The sequence below is a fragment of the Pangasianodon hypophthalmus genome, chromosome 9 (genome assembly GCF_027358585.1).
Source record: "Pangasianodon hypophthalmus isolate fPanHyp1 chromosome 9, fPanHyp1.pri, whole genome shotgun sequence".
In the NCBI taxonomy this organism is placed as follows: domain Eukaryota; kingdom Metazoa; phylum Chordata; class Actinopteri; order Siluriformes; family Pangasiidae; genus Pangasianodon; species Pangasianodon hypophthalmus.
Window position 1 is genome coordinate 6,363,882 of NC_069718.1, and position 17,077 is coordinate 6,380,958.

Here is a 17,077-nt window from a genome sequence, read left to right on the forward strand (position 1 = left end):
CACTTATGAGGGCTTTTAATCATAATTAGAAACATGTTACTTTATAGATACCTTTATTTCGAGTCAACCTGCCAGGTTGGGTTGTTTTTCTTGCGAGTGCAAAGTGCAGAGCTCTGAATCACGTGGCTAAATATCAGGTCTGTTTAATGTGTTTAAAAGGTCTGGACAAAGGCCAAAACATGAGACGCAGATAGGAAACACAACAGGTCTATATGCAATATGTTATATTGTGTAAACATATTATTCCATTTAGAATGAGGAGCCAGGGACTGAGGGAGAAAGAGAATGTTTATGCATGTGTTTTCTCAGACTCGTTTAAGTTTGTCATTGGTTTTCTGTTCTGGAAAGTGCGTGGGACCAAAATAACGTGATAACATCATCTTTCTCTACATCCCGCATGTTCCATTCACCAACTGACATTAGAGTGAAACACAACAGCTGTCAATCACAGCTGTCTAATAACAGCTGCACAATGTCTATAATGCAGGGCTGCTTTTAACGCTTTTCCCATCTGCACAACACCCACGCAAGAGTGAATGCAATGAGGGCGAGCATTCATCTGCGTTCCTGATCATGATTCCTTCCAGCTAACTCCTTTTGGCTCTCGCATTACGGTCAGTGGTTCTGCGGCATGGGAGAGTGAGGGCCATTACAGCATTACAGTACAGAAAATCTGCCTTTTGGCCACGAGGAAACAGATGTTAATATTTAACACGCTCTGAAGTTTGACCAGCGAGGGTGTGGGGATGGTGATCTGTTCTCTCTCCGCATTCCTGTCAACCACAAATGTGACTTTTTGCCTATAATGACATATCCATCCAACTATAGGAAACTATAAGAAATCCAACACTGGACCACATCATCTTGCTCCGATGTTAAAGGTGCATTAGGTAAGATTAGTCTGTTTTTTTTTTTTCTTCAAAATTATGTCTCTAACAGTGAGATGGGTTCGACATTTGAATGATTCCCACCTATGTCCACAAAGCTCCGCCCCCAGTATCTCAGGTGGCCCATATAGTGTCTATAGAAAGACTGACATTCAAACACAAACAAGAGATTGACACTGGAAGTCCGTTTTTCAAATGAGTTTTCTCAGTGACTTAATAAACTTTTGCTAAGGCAACAGCTTAATTCTTTGTTTTGTTTTGTTTTGTTTTTATCATGTTCTACATATCTTCCAGGTTATTTGTATAAGTAAGGAATAAAAAAAATCGACTATTGCACCTTTAACAAAACAGCCATGTTTTTGATTGCTGATGTGATTTATTCCAATGCACCAATTTTATCAGATACAAAACCCCCTTTCTGTAATGTAAAGGCAAACTGCAGTGACTACACTAACACTGAAACTGAGATAAATGCCTCTAAAGGTTTCTAAAGATTCTTCCAAATGTGGAGTAGGTAAATTTCCTCCATATTCTGTTCTAAACAGAGCAACTATGTTACAGGATTTCCAAATGTTTCAACCAAACCTGTATTTAGTTACAAAGGCATTTTGTCTTGTTGCAAGCTGGCCATCTAAGAGGTAATACACAAGAAACTGAAGAAAATATTTACTTGTTTTCCTCACTGGGCGACCAGTGCTGGAGGTCAGCAGAGGCTTCGCTTTGACCCAGCTGTGTTTCTCCTTTTCCCAGGAATCAGTTCCACTCCTGTCTGTGTTTTCCTCACATGAGATCATGGTACCATGGGTTGTGGTACCGTGTCCAGTCCAGCTGATCCCTCCCTTGACAGAGTTGTGTCCTCTTTCCATCTCCCTGCTCTAGAGTTGCTACTTTAAGGGATTAAAAAAAGCAAAGGTTTTTGGTCTAGAGGGTCCTGTTTTCCTGCGTGCCTGTGCTTGACTAAGTTTTGTGCCTTATGGGTGGTCAGGATGGCCAGAAGGGAGGGTTTCAAGTGCTGCTCTCCTTTCAAAGCAAAACAAAAATAACAGCAAAATCGGAGTTACAGATTCAGCCTGTACGTCCTTCAGTCCATAAAGCAGCAAGACAGAGATGCACTTTTACTTTTGATGCCACACAATATTACTCAAATTCTAAAAGAAAAGTCCTGGGAGATTCCTTTGGATGTACCCTGGACCAGTTCCAATGGAAAACAGCCAAAGAAATTTCACAATTTGCGATGTGCTCCACTGCAGATCCGGTAAAAGCTGAAACACCATCCACAATTCTCTTCGGGTTTGTTTTTCCTCAACAATCCAGACATTTTTCTTCCTCTCTTTCTTCTCTCAGTCCCCAAACACTCCCCTGCTCGTATATCATAGTCTGCACCAGGCAGGTCACAGTTCTCAAAAGAGAACACCAACAATGTCTCAAAAGAAAGGTGACGTACTGTAGCTTGCTGTAATTTCATTAGAGCATGAAAGCACTATTCACTGGAAAGGTCACACAAATTTCCGAGCGTCACTCTTCAAATAATTCACATTTCAACATGGATTATTATTCTTTATACGTTATGTTTCTATTATAAACAGCGACTTGCTGTAACAGTCCCTCTATATTCTCACATTACTGACAGAAATCTCCTTGGGTGACTTGTTTAAACCCTGTGTGTTCTCTCAATCAGTGTCAGACTCAGTGTTGGGTTTATTTGTTCTGTTCAGATTAGGTCCAATGAGACGAAGCAGACTGAAGCAGATGGTTTCTCCAGATTGAGCCTCAAGTTTTGACTTCACTAGGATGTTGAGACGAAATTGGTCTTCCTCTAATCCACTCCCACCTAAAACAGAAAGGGATATGAGCTGTTAGAATGAGAAAGCAATAGTACCTGATGTATCCCGAAGTATTATTATCACTAGTATTATTATAACTCTTGAGGTGTGGCAAATATGGCTCTGCTTCATATTAAACTAAAAAGATCATTTGGTCTTTATTAACATTCATTTTTCATCATTTGAGAAAGACACCACTCCCATTGAAGTACCAGTGGAAGGAATGGAATGAATTTCCTACTCGTGTAATAAATACACACTACAACAGCCATTTCCTCTTGGATTAATAGCAAGGAGAAGGAAAGGGTGTCAAAAGGAACAAGGTGTCGGCTAATTAAAGACTGAAACTTGACAAAGCTTTATTCCTTATCATGAAAGCAGGGAGGGTTTCAAATCCAAAGCTGAACGCGTCCCAAGAATGTGCCAAAAAAGGGCTGAGCCCTTTGACTTCTCTTAAGCACCGAGATCCATGCTTTTAGCGGCAGAGTTTCAAGTTAAGGAAAAAAAAAAGAAAGAGAAAACAATCCACAGGGCGTAAATGACCTCTAACCTGCACTATGGTCTCCTGTATCCTGTTGAACCTGAGCCTGAGGGCACTTGAGTTACGGAGATGACATTTACCATGATCACCTCTTTTCACACCCTGTTAAAAGCAGTTAGAGCTTACACTCTAGAGCGCGAGCGAGGCTCTTCCGGCTCTTCCTGAGATCAGACGCAACAGCATCAGAGTGCTTCTTTGTGCTGTTATCCCTAAGCAAAAGACAATCGACTCAAGCACTTGATCACAATGGGCTTCAGATCAGCGCTCTCTGTGCGCTCTGTGCGCTCTCTGGTGTCAGAGACTGAAGAGCAGCTGCTTTGTTCAGATATGCTATCAGGAGATGGGACCATTGATGGGAGCCATTAACATTTATTACTTTGAGCCTACAATTCAAAGGTCAAAAGTTGTTTCAGTACCCAAACTCAAACATTTTAAAACAAGATGTTCAAAGAGGATTTTGTTCAGAGGAAAACGTTTAAGGATGCAACCATTCAAAATAATTTTTTTAAAAATATGCTAGTTTCTAATTACCAACACATAGGAGTGTAGATAGATTTGTTTGTAAGTGTTAACATTATCTCATACTTTGTAACTATTTGGTCTATTTAGATTTGGACCTATTTGGATTTTTATGAAGGCAGCACAGTGAGTGTTGCTGCCTCACATCGCCAGTGTTCCTGGTTCAACCCTGAACTTGGGTTACTGTCTATATAGAGTTTTACATGTACTCCTTTGTCTGTTTGAGTTTCCTCTGGGTTCTCCAGTTTCCTCCAACCTTTCAAAAACCTGTAGGTGGATTGTCTACTCTAAATTCGCCCTAGGTGTGAATCTGTGTGTTCATTGTGCCCTGAAATGGACACCATTCCAGGGTGTAGAAGCCTTGGATCTGGAAAAGTTTGGATTTGTTTTTCTCTTGGATTTGTTTTTCTCAGTAGGAATACACCCTGGATGGGCCAAACACACTCAAACTCACTTTACCCACTCATTCGCACCTTAGCATCGCCAGTGTACCTACTGACATGTTTTGGGAGATTGCAAGAAACCCAAGAACCCAAAGGAAACCCACAGGGAGACCATGTAACCCAAACTCATTAAATAATACAATAAGTATTGCAAAACATCACCAAACAAAAAACAAACAGAAACAAAACAAAAAAAGTGTTTTCAAGTTAAGCAAAAGCCTGAGAAAAAAGATATGTTTTAAGAGACGTTTTAATGTAGGGGACGATCTGATGGATAAAGGCAAAGAGTTCCAGAGCATAGGACCCACAACTGAAAAGGCCCTGGTCCCTTTAGATTTTAAACAAGATTTTGGGACAATCAATAACTTCTCAGAAGATGATCTAAGAGTTCTCACAGGAGAATAAAAATGGAGAAGATCTGAAATGTAAATAGGGGCAAAACCATGAAGTGCTTTAAATACAAAAACTAGAACCTTAAAATCAACTCTAAATTTAACAGGTAACCAGTGAAGTGAAACTAACACAGGGGTAATATGCTCCCTCTTTTTTGTAAACACGATAGTGAAGACTGGTTAATTCCAGCGTAAAAAATGTTACACTAATCCAGCCTGGTTGAAATGAATGCATGAATAACAACCTCTAAATCATCAAAACTGAGAAAACTTTTCAGCGTGCGAAGCCCCTTAAGCTGCAAAAAACTGGCTCTGACTACAGAGTTAATTTGTTTGTCAAATTTTAATTCAGGATTAAAAAATAACTCCCAGATTTTTAACCTTTTCACGGATATTTTCTTCAAAAGGGCCCAGAGTAGGTCTTAAATTATGTAAAAGGTGAGAATGGCCAAACAAAATAACTTCAGTTTTTTTTTTTTTCGATTCAACTGTAGGAAATTACATAGAACACACAGACTTTGTATTGTTTGATGAGCAGTAGAGTTACCTTCTAATGAGGCTGGTAAATTAACAGAACTAGCCTGCCTATGACAATTTAATCCACATTTATCAGGTGGTGTGTTTTGATGCCATGGTTTGCACTTTGACATGTTTTTCTTCTATTTTTTTAACCTCTTGGTATTTTTTTTGTATTTTTTAATGAATTTGTTTTATTACCTTCAGTGATATTTCTTTATCTTCTTTACAGTACCGTGGTGAACATGTTGTATTTAAATGTGTTTTACAAATAACCCTGATTTCAGGTTCTGATGAAGAGCCCACTACAGCATCGCATTATGCACTCTGCTATTTAACACCATTAAAAAGGGTTCCTCAAGGATTCTTTGCTTATCTCAAAAAGTGCCAGTTGGAGCCATCTCTGATATGAAAACCGTCAACTGGAACAAGCCAAAGAATCTTTAAGGGTCCTCGATTTAAGCTTCTGTAATCATTGTATGAATCGATATGACTTTGCTTGCCGGTTCTTTTATTTTTTAGCTGATGTTTTTTAATGTGAACTTGTTGGAACCCATGACATATCAAATCTCAATCTGTAGATCCTTAAATGTAATAACCACACCTGTAGTGTTCATATTTTTCTCAAAGTTCACCAAAGATCTTGTATCAGGGCCCATCAGGAAGGCGATAAGGTAAACAGTAGAGGTAATTACTCATCTTGAAGCCTGCATTGAGTGTGTGAGCCTTATCAGTTTTGTGAAGCAAAAATACATGTCTGTACAGTGAGCTAAGCTGTTTGCTCTCCAGCTATTTGTTTTTACTTCACACACTCATGAATTCACGCTGCCAAAAGTGCTCCACCTATACAAGCCCATTAACTTCAGCTAATGAGTTGGACATGTCTGATTTATGTACCTTTTCCTTTGCTATGTTTCCGTTCTCTTGTTTGACATTGCTGATTTAAAGGTACACATGTTACAGTGTAATCGTCTGTGTGTGTGTGTGTGTGTGTGTGACGAGATGGTGGCTGACTGTGGTTTATGAGAGACTTTGCTTTAATCTCCTGGATCCATTACAGCCTGCTGGGCCTGGATCCCATTCAGTCATTCACAATGACCTGACTCTCTCATCGCACACACACACACACATATATACACACACACACATACACACAAAGCCCCTTTCAAGCACCTATAAATGCCTTGAAAAATAATTTGGGGGTTACTCTGCAAAGCTGGCATTCCTTGCTGGTAATGTTCAGAGAGCTTGTGATAACCAGCATGCCTCGGCTTGTCCATGATGGTGACAGATAACCAAAGCGCTGAGCTCCAGACTTCTGAAAAGCTTACTGATGATGGTACATACTACCTAAGGGCAAAAGCTAAGACACAAAGAACCAGGAAGAAATTAGGTTATTAATAAGAGTGTGCACAATGTGCTCATCCCCAGTAGCAAGACAGCTTATGTGCATGTCAAATAAAAAGTCAATTCCTGGTTAAGCTTTGGGAACAAAATGAACATTTCCAGGAAATCTTTTACAGGGGATTAAATCAGCTATATTTCAAACTGTCAGTTCAAACTGACAATCCTACCGAATGAATATATATTATGAATAGTATTTGCTCATTCTGCCAAAAAATACTTTAAAATGAAAGAAATAAAGCCACCAAGCTGCGTTTCTTAACGTATCCTGAATAAACACGTACACTATACACTACTACGTTAGAAACAAAACAAAAAAATAGCTACTGGTTTAGCATCATCATAACTTTTTGCCTAGCTCTAACTGGCAGAATTGCTTATATGGTTTTTTGGACATTGTTATCCAGTTATAACAGTGGCCTTTTAGGATTAATTCTCCTCGCACTTTACGAGATAAATATGACAGGCCAATAAAATCTTTAAAAAAAATAGCAGACTTTTCCATGATGGAGTGTTACTGGTGAAGCTGGATGCAGAATTAGCTAAATTTGCTTCGGAACAGCTTTCTATATGCAACCTGAATAAAGTTTGACTGGCCAGCTTTACATTACGAATAAAAAGTATATACTTTTTTTTTCATTACCAACAAAAAAGGACAGCAACACTACTCATGGACATTCAGACCGTGCGACAACAGTGGATTTTTTTTTATTTATAAAATAGAAATTAAAATTCTGATTAGGAGCAGCTGATTTGATGTTAAAAATTTTGCACGGAACCTTTAAAATTGTCAAAATGTTTTTTTAATTGTTTTTATTTTAATTTATTAAATTTATTAGAATTCTTTTTTTTTTTTTTTTTTTTACCATTTTCAGTTTAAAGTAATCTATTTTTGCACACTTTTTAAGTTTTAATTCTTAAGATTAAAGTAATCTATTTTTGCAGACATTTTAAAGTTTTAAGTTCTTAAGATTCAAGTAATTTATTTTTGTAGACATTCTGAGAAAAAAAAGTGTCTTCTGGTCCAGAGTCTTGTTTGTGTTTGGATGTGCCTCAGTTTTTTTTTTTTTTTTAGACACACTCTTCACTCCGCCCCTTTCTCTGTCTGAAATCGGTAAGCTCCCAGCACAGCCAAATTCTCCTATACAGACCGTGATTATATGGACGAATATCTGTCCAGAGTCTATCCTCTGGATTTCTTATCACCTTTACATCACATTAAAACACTTTTACACCTAACACACTAAGTAAAGGGTTACTGGAACAAACAGAAGCCCTGAGTGGATACTGTCGCTTGACCTAACCTTGTTTACTCCAGCAGGTAGTCATCAGGGAAACACAGAGGAGTGATGAAGCTGATACGAAGCGGAGGCAGATGCTCAGTGGACCATCTGTCTACTGTAGTGTTTAAGTCATTATGGTTGCTAAGATACACCTGCAGCTAATATGCAAAAAACTCTACTGTTACTGCACTCCACTCGTCCTGGTTCTGCTATTACACACACACACACACACACACACACACACACAGTCAAGAGGCTAATGTATCTGGTTTTGTTACTGACCTGAGAGGCATACTGTCTACACACACTTGCACACTCACACACACACACACACACATACACACACACACAGAGTCAAGACACTAATGTATCTGGTTCTGTTACTGATCTCACACACACACACACACACACACACACACACACACAGAGTCAAGATGCTAATGTATGTGGTTCTGTTACTGACCACACACACACACACACACATACACACACACACACACAGAGTCAAGATGCTAATGTATGTGGTTCTGTTACTGACCACACACACACACACACACACACACACATACACACATACACACAGAGTCAAGATGCTAATGTATGTGGTTCTGTTACTGACCACACACACACACACACACACACACACACACAGTCAAGATGCTAATGTACCTGTTTCTGACGTGACACACACACCCATATACACGCACAAACACACAAAGATCACACACACCACAGGCAGATATACAGTATCTGGTGCTTTATTACTGACTGGAGGAGAGGCACCGAGCCAACTCTTTCTCTTTCGCTCCACACACACACACACACACACACACACCAGCAGGACAAAGAAACTGTTCGTTTTCACAGGGATAGGAATGAACATGCAGAACACACACACACACACACACACACACACAGAAGACACATATTGGTACTCAGTGCTACTGTCCTGAGAACAGACACAGCAAAAACACAAACAGTAACTCACACAAAACTCCAGTTTATCACTGATCTGAGAACAGTTGCGACCCAGCAAGCTCCTGTTTATCTCCAGCTAAGTGAGAAAGAGCCTCCATGAGCCGAGCAAAATATTTCTGCGACGGCAAACATACACACAAAAGGTAAACACATGCTTTCTTCCCAGATGGCTACACTCAGTACACAGCCACTAAAATTCAACAGGTGATGCAGGAAGCTGTGAAGATATTACAACAAATTCATCATTAACAAAGAAGAGGTGAGACTCACCTGTACTCTCCTGGGCTTCCCCGTGTGGAAGTGTGTGTATGTGTGTGTGTGTGCACACGTGTGTGTGTGTGTGTGTGTATGTGTGTGTGTGTGTATGTGTGTGAGACAGCTTTCCAGATCCTCCTCCTCTTCTCCTCCCCGTCACTCTCTTTTCTCTCTTTCTGTCTCTCTCATTCTCTCATCATCCGTTTCATTCTTTCTCATTCTCTCTCTGTGTTTCGCTCTCTCTCGTCCCCTCTCTCTGGGACTTAGGAAAAGGGGGAAAAGGGGGTGTGGTCGCACCGCAGTTGAAACACAGAAGGTCCTTTGTCTGGCCCCTTTCATATGGTTTCCTTCAAGTATGCATACTGAACCCATTATTCCATTAGATATATTTTCACATATAACTCCGAGACCTCTTCATCATGTCCCATTCCATTCTACCTGACCCCGCTTGAAGACTAAAACAAAGTAAAGAAAATGAACGGGAAATGAAATATGCAGAAGGAAACGTGCTCTAACGCTGCCCCGATGTGTGTTTAGACTGTGGCTGATTGTTATGAGTTATGAAAGTCGTCAGCGAACTCTGTAATCACTCTCTCCTGTGAGTTTAAAATGAAGGCACAAGTCACAAAAGAGCAATGAAGATGGACATGACATACTCCTGAACTTCGCATCTTCAGTTGCATTTCCACCACAGGAATATTTCAGGAACTCAGGAACTTTAGGTGTGTTTCAACCACAGGAACTATTTTTCTTGTTCTGTTCAGTAGTTAATTTATTGTCGCTCATATATTTTTTTAAGTTTGTACACTGGTATAATGTGATTTTTAATTTAGACAGCAAGTTTTATTCAATTGATTTACCTCTCATGTCTTAAATTCACAGTACTAGCTAACTAAAATCATGGCTATGTAAACATCCATACATGCATCCATCTTTTGTACTGCTTATCCTACAGAGGGTCGTGGGGTAACCTGGAGCCTATCCCAGGGGACTCGAGGCACAAGGCACGGGCCATCGCAGGCCATCGCAGAGCACAATTGCACACTCTCACACACCCATTCACTCACTACGGACAATTTAGAGATGCCAGTCAGACTACAACACATGTCTTTGGACTGCGGGAGGAAACTGGAGTACCCAGAGGAAACCCCCAAAGCATGAGGAGAACATGCAAACTCCACACACACACACAGGGCAGAGGCAAGATTCGAACACCCAACCCCGGAGGTGCGAGGCAAACATGCCAAAAACTAAGCCACTGTAATCAACCCCCCCGATATGTAAACAAACTACCCTAAAAAAAAAACTGCATACCGCTACAGGCATATGAGGACTACAGATCACGCAAGTACCTGCAGTAATCTACAAAAGTAAACACTGATGTTACCTAACGCTTACCAGTGGACAACTATATAAGTTAATTTGCCATGACGTGACTACTCCTGATTCACAATGTTACAAAGGTACATGTGTGTATAATGTGACGAGTACCATTTCACAACACCGTCAGTTACATAGCTATAATTTGACTAGTACTCATTCCAAGCTAATTTTACTTAGCTATACAGAGACAGTACTGATACACAACGCCATATGGTTTCATAGCTATAATGTGACTAGTACTGATTCACACTGTCGGCAAGTTATGCACCTACAAAACAAATAGTACCGATACATATTGTCTCAAAGTTATCTAGTTATAACCTGACTAGTATCGATTCACAGTGTCACCGATTTATGTAGCTGTAATGTGGCTAATACTGATTTACAGTACAACAAAGTTACGTAGCTATAATGTGACTAGTATTGATTTACAGTACAACAAAGTTATGTTGCTATAATGTGGCTAATACTGATTTACAGTACAACAAAGTTACGCAGCTATAATGTGACTAGTATTGATTTACAGTACAACAAAGTTACGTAGCTATAATGTGTCTAGTATTGATTTACAGTACAACAAATTTACGTAGCTATAATGTGACTAGTATTGATTTACAGTACAACAAAGTTACGTAGCTATAATGCGACTAATTTACTAGACCAATTTACAGTGCAAAAAATTATGTAGCTATAATGTGACTTGTACTGATTTACACTACAACAAAGTTATGTAGCTATAACATGACTAGTACTGATTTACAGTGCAACAGAGTTATGTAGCTATAACGTGACTAGTACTGATTCACAGTGCAACAAAATTACATAGTTATAACGTGACTAGTACTGATTCACAATGTCACAGAGTTACTTAGCTGTAATGTGACTAGTGTCAATTCACATTATAGCTAAGTAACTCTGTGACATTGTGAATCAGTACATAGCTACAACATAGCTATAACATGACTACATAGCTATAACATGTTACATAGCTATAACATGACTAGTACCGATTCATAATGTCACAGTGTTACTTAGCTATAACGTGACTAATTCACAATGTTGTGGAGTTACGCTGGTACAATATAGAAATTTCACTTTTCTGTAGTTTCTAACTACAAAAAAGTAGTGATGTTGCTGTGATGAAACTTCAGTAATCAGGAAATGTTGTGGCTATGTAATGACAATGTAATCAGGTTAGCTGGGTTTACACAGGTTTTTTCTTCTCTAGTAACTCATCAACCTTAGGTGCATATACACAATAGGAATACTTTAGGCTTAGGGTTAAGAACTCAGGAACCTTAAGTGCATTTCCACATTGGAACCAAACACATAAACACTAAAAGAGATGGTGTGGGTTAATGGGACATCTATTGCTAAGTAGTGAATAGAACAGGAGGGTGAAAATATTTTCTTACTGACTAATTCATATTTCCACTGATATACAGTAGCCTCTGTGTGATAGTGGTCCTCAAAGTGATATGTGTAGTCAAATTTCAGACGGATCAGCTTCCTGGTGTCCATCCTGTCCATAAATAAGTCTGAACATGCTTCTCCTGGTGCAGCACAGCATCTATGCATTAAGGTCCTCCTTACAGATGTTCATGTCTGTTTGAAATTTCATGTCTGACTGATATTGAATGCCTTCACACACATTCATCTCATAGTCATCTGGCTTTGAGTAGAGCAAGAGTGTGTCCAAACTTTGATCTCCAACCACAGACATACATTGTATATCAGCGGACATGTATAAATTACCAGGCTGGTTTTCCAGACACAGATTAAGCCTAGTCTTGGACTAAATTATATGTCCTTAAACTTACAACAGACTTTTTACAGCTTCATATTTATACACAATCCGCCATAGCATACTCCAGTTATTTCTATGTAGTAGTTGAAATTTTCATCACCTTGCTAATGAGCAAGAATAAGTACATGTTTTAGAAGAAGACTGACACAAACAAATCCACATTGTGATTTTTTTCAGAACCGCAACAATCCTTAAGACCGTTGAAGTGAACAATAATGCTAATGTCCAGATGATTATAAATGTGCTCATTAGACAACTCCTCCATCGGGTCACTGTGAGACATAGATCACATTGATTTATTCCACTCTTGGCCTCTTTTCCTCCGCCTCTATGCCTTCTTATTTATTTTTTTTTTCGACACCCCCTCTGCAGCTGGTTTCTGCTCTCCGTCCTGCAGGCTAGCTTGATATTTGAAAGGGCAGCTGTGGTGGTGGGGGGAGTAGGGAGGGTACGACAGAAGTACAGTGTCTGTGTGTGTGGGTTGATGGGAAATCGAAGGAAATGTTATAACACATTTCGTCAAATCCGGGCTTTTTTTCCTTGCTCTGGCAGGGAGGAATTTCCTAAGTGTTCTGGTCTGCATTCTCCCTTCATGCTTTTGTCTCGTACACAAAGTTATTAAAGAAGGCTCTGACTGAGTACTGACATTGATTAGAACTGCTCACAGACTGCAAACGAACTCTATAACCTTTAGCCAGACCACCAACCTCTTAAGCCTATGCTCCACCCCATGCAGATTCACGAGGCTGTACTCAGTGTGAGTTAGGGTACAGTACTGAGTCATATCAATTACTGGTTACAAGTCAGTATGAGATGGGGTTCATAAAAGAGTCAAAAGTGTAACTGGATACAAATGAGTATGAGACGGGGTTCATAAAGGAGTCATATCAGTTAGTGGTTACAAATTAGCTTTTTTATGTTGGCATTCAGAAATGCATCATAGCACTAAGGTTTTACAAAACAGTATGAGCTCATTCATTCATTTTCAGTAATCCTAATCAGGATCATGGTGGATCCAGAGCCTATCCCAGCAACATGGGGCATGAGTCAGGGAATATGCTCTGAATGGGATACCAGTCCATCACGCATCACCATGTTCACACATCTTCACATACTCATTCACAACTATGGCAACGTAGCGTGGCAAATAAACCAAACAACATGTTTTTGCAAAATGTGAAGAAACCGGAGAATCTGGAGGAAATTCACATGGAGAGAATATGTGAAACTCATATCTAGAACTGGTTACAAATCAATATGAGCTGGAGTTCATAAAGGAGTCATATCTGTATCTGGTTACCAAGTTAATGTGAGCTGGAGTTCATAAAGGAGTCATATTCATAACTGGTTACAAATAAGTACAAGTTGTGGTTCTTAAAGGAGTCATATCCATAACTGTTTATAAATCTGTGTGAGTTGTAGTTCATAAAGGAGTCACAGTCGTACCTGGTTACAAATCGGTGCACGTTGTGGTTCATAAAGGAGTCGTATCTGTAACTGGTTACCAAATTAATGTGAGCTGGAGTTGATAAAGGAGTCATATCTGTATCTGGTTACAAATCAGTAACCAGTTGTGGTTCTTAAAGGAGTCATATCCATAACTGGTTATAAATCAGTGCGAGTCGTGGTTCATATAGGAGTCGCATCAGTAATGTAAGGAATCAGTAGTCAGTATCATAAGGTCAAAATTCATTGATGCCTCACCCTTCAATAGTTGGAATTCTCTGAGTAGGAAGAATGGCATTCCTTGGTTATAGCCAAGAAACAAGAAAAATGAAGTTTGTATCAATGACTGCCTAAAACTCAGTGAATTACGCTCGCTAAATGTTTCCTCATGACTGATGTGTCTAGCTTTCTAAAACTATTTGGAAATGCATCTAAAGATCAATTATTGCAAAACCTTTTTATATTTAATGTCTAAAGATATCTGAAGATAAATTGCTGCAGAACTTTTAGGACATTTTTAAAATGTCATTTTAAAAACATTAGGGCAAATATATACCATCATGTTCATTTATTCAAATCATTACATTAGGTTAGCTTTTTATTCCTGAACCTTAGATGTAGAGTTGAAACAATGTGTGGCATTAACAGCACTTCCTGGTTTTATTATCTGGATTTATTGAGTTTTAGATGAACCCATTTAATTCGAGTGACTGTCAATTAGGCATATGCAAAATAAATAATAAACATAACAACCTTATAGCTAGTTGATTGTAACCTCCAAATCAATACAGTCAGGGATCCCTGGATCTTATCATGGATTCCACACTTTGCGAACCATGGCTTTTTACCACTGAGCTGGTATAGACTTTCTGAAGTAATACTTCTGCTTGTGAAAAAGCTGAACTGAAGATACTGTGTGTGCAAATAAGCGTTGAGAAGAATCTGAAGATCAAACAAGTCTCCTGTCTACTGACTCATCTTTCTAACACTTCCCAGCATGTCTTTATAATTACTAGGACTTTCGAACACACACTGAAATATTGTGGAAACTTTTGAACAAGAAACAATTTTTCCACAAGGGCTATTTCACTTCATCAAGTATGTTTTGAAAAATATGAAGCATTTAGTTACACATAATTACTTTTGCACTCGTGTATGTGCATGTTTTTCATGTGTTTATTCCCTTTTTCATTTTCTACCCTTATTTGTAATTTGTTTGTTTGTACTGTTTGCATTCTGATCTGTCTTCATTTCCGTCTCAGAGCCTGTTGGAAGCAGATACGCAGTTTCTCAGACATGATTTCCACTATGTCTCCATCAGGATGATTTAGCAGGAAATTTCACAGCCCGTACTTAAAGCTGCAGCTGCAGCATGGCCGTCTGTGGTCTGGATCCAAGTTTGGAGCGTTCGGCGTGCCCAGACGTGGTCGAGAGTGAGTGAGTAAGTGTGATTGTGTGCTCAATGACGTGATCAACTTAGGGGCCATCTGAGTTGGTCATGAAATTCTGGGCTTTTTGGCAGAAAGCAGCAGGGTGTGAACTTGTGGTAGGAGCCTGGTGCTTCTATCCAGACCTCAACCACCTTTGAGCTTCCGCTTCTTCATTTTAATAAGCTTTTCTTAACTTCTAGGGTTGCTCTGAAAGCAAATCTTTTCAATGCTTAATATATATTTATGACTCATTTGTCAAGAGGGAGGTACATATCAAATCCTTTCACATTTCCAGTTCTCTTATGTTGGTGAGCAGCAACCCAAACCACAAACAAAGCCCAAAGGTAAAACCAGCAAGTCTTTGGTTTTGCCTGTGAGCAAGTCGGACTCTACAGATATGAATCAGGATTGAGAGTACAGATTGATCACAGAAACAACAATAAATGCACTCATCTTTCTGGTCCAGTCCTGTTTTGATAAGAGCTTCAGCGCATAACTCATCTCTGCACAAAAGGCATAGCGTGTAGTATTGCCAAAGCGAACAAATGAGAGATATCATGGTAACCCTGTGAGAAAAATAAACAATGGTGTTACACTAGTTAACTTTTAAAACTGATGAAAAGCAAAGCAAGATGCCTTCTTTCACAATAGCAGTTCAGTCTGATTTGGAAGGATATTTGATTTCACTGTGCATACTTTGATAATAAGTAATTGGAGGAGGCATGGTGAATGATTCAGACGGGGATTTTTTCCTCTCTACTGAAAGTTTCTGGGCGAGTAGTATGGAGGCAGCTGCTGGAAACTCTGACCCGTACATTGTGCTTCTCACCCCCACTGATCAATAAATCTCCCACCTCATATCTATCTTTGTAGATGTTCCAACCGTCGACTTCTTTGCTTACCCACAGAGAAATACCTTCAACATGAGGTGCACATCTTTGAAACTTAATCCCTTAAAAAGGTTAAGCCCAATACATCACAGGGATCTTTGAATCTTTCTGGAAAACCCAGCACTGACCCCTTGATCGGGTCAAAATCATTTTTTTCGTCTTCTTATATTCATGGACAAAATTGTTAATAGTATGAAAAGTGGTCCTTTAATAAAATTAAAATTTGTGATTGTTAGCAAATTGCTGTGGTATAAGAGGAATAGAACACTTTGGGATATCCTGTTATAGGAAAATAATCAACTTTTGTGTGGTAACAGTAATGCCGCTTCACATTGGGCTGCATCACACTATTAGCAGGCTGAAATCCAGCACACCCTCAACCATGAACTTCCAGACTGAACAGGTCAGTCTGGAAGTTCATTCCACCACCTGCGTGCCTACAGAGAAGATCCTTGACTTTGAGGGATTGTGAGTCAAGTCGAACAATGCTAGAGACTTGAAGGGAGCATGGTGCTGATCGGGGTTTGGTTTGGTAAGTGCCTTCAGGTAGGTAGAGGTCTGTTTTTGGCTTTGTAGGCAAGAATCAATGTGTTAACTCTGATACAGGCAGGGAACATGGCAATGTGGGGGAACTTGGTGAGGTTGAAAACATGGCATGCAGTTGCATTCTGAATCAGTTCCAGGGGTCAGATGGCACACAGTGGATACCTATATCTTCATACCTATTATTCAATTAAAGTTATTTTGTGGATTCTTAGGCACAGTTGGGGATAAAAGGCTCTGTTGGGGATCAAACCCCGATTTCAGTGGTTCTTCAGAGAGTGGTCTCTCACTGGGTTTAGATCATTACACTCCAGTGAGAGACCACTCTCTGAAGAACCACTCAAACCGGGGTTTGATCCCCAACAGAGCCTATCCATTGTGTGCCATCTGACTCCTGGAACTGATTCAGAATGCAACTGCATGCCATGTTTTCAACCTCACCAAGTTCCCCCACATTGCCATGTTCCCTGCCTGTATCAGAGTTAACACATTGATTCTTGCCTACAAAGCCAAAAACAGACCTCTACCTACCTGAAG

General features: G+C 39.5%; 2 protein-coding genes across 2 annotated transcripts in view; one reads left to right on the top strand and one right to left on the bottom strand.

Annotated features, from left to right (window-relative positions):
- LOC113547151 (synaptopodin 2-like protein) overlaps positions 1-9,260 on the bottom strand; it is a 27,469-nt gene extending 18,209 nt beyond the window's left edge. The window contains exons 1-2 of the mRNA XM_026947392.3: positions 9,057-9,260; positions 1,558-2,718 (exon numbers count right to left, since the gene is read on the bottom strand). Of these exons, the coding sequence (XP_026803193.3) occupies positions 1,558-1,753 (196 nt within the window). The 5' untranslated portion in view covers positions 1,754-2,718; positions 9,057-9,260. The remainder of the gene's footprint in view (positions 1-1,557; positions 2,719-9,056) is intronic.
- gpx3 (glutathione peroxidase 3) overlaps positions 1-17,077 on the top strand; it is an 86,316-nt gene that overhangs the window by 4,767 nt on the left and 64,472 nt on the right. The gene's annotated exons all lie outside the window — the stretch shown is intronic.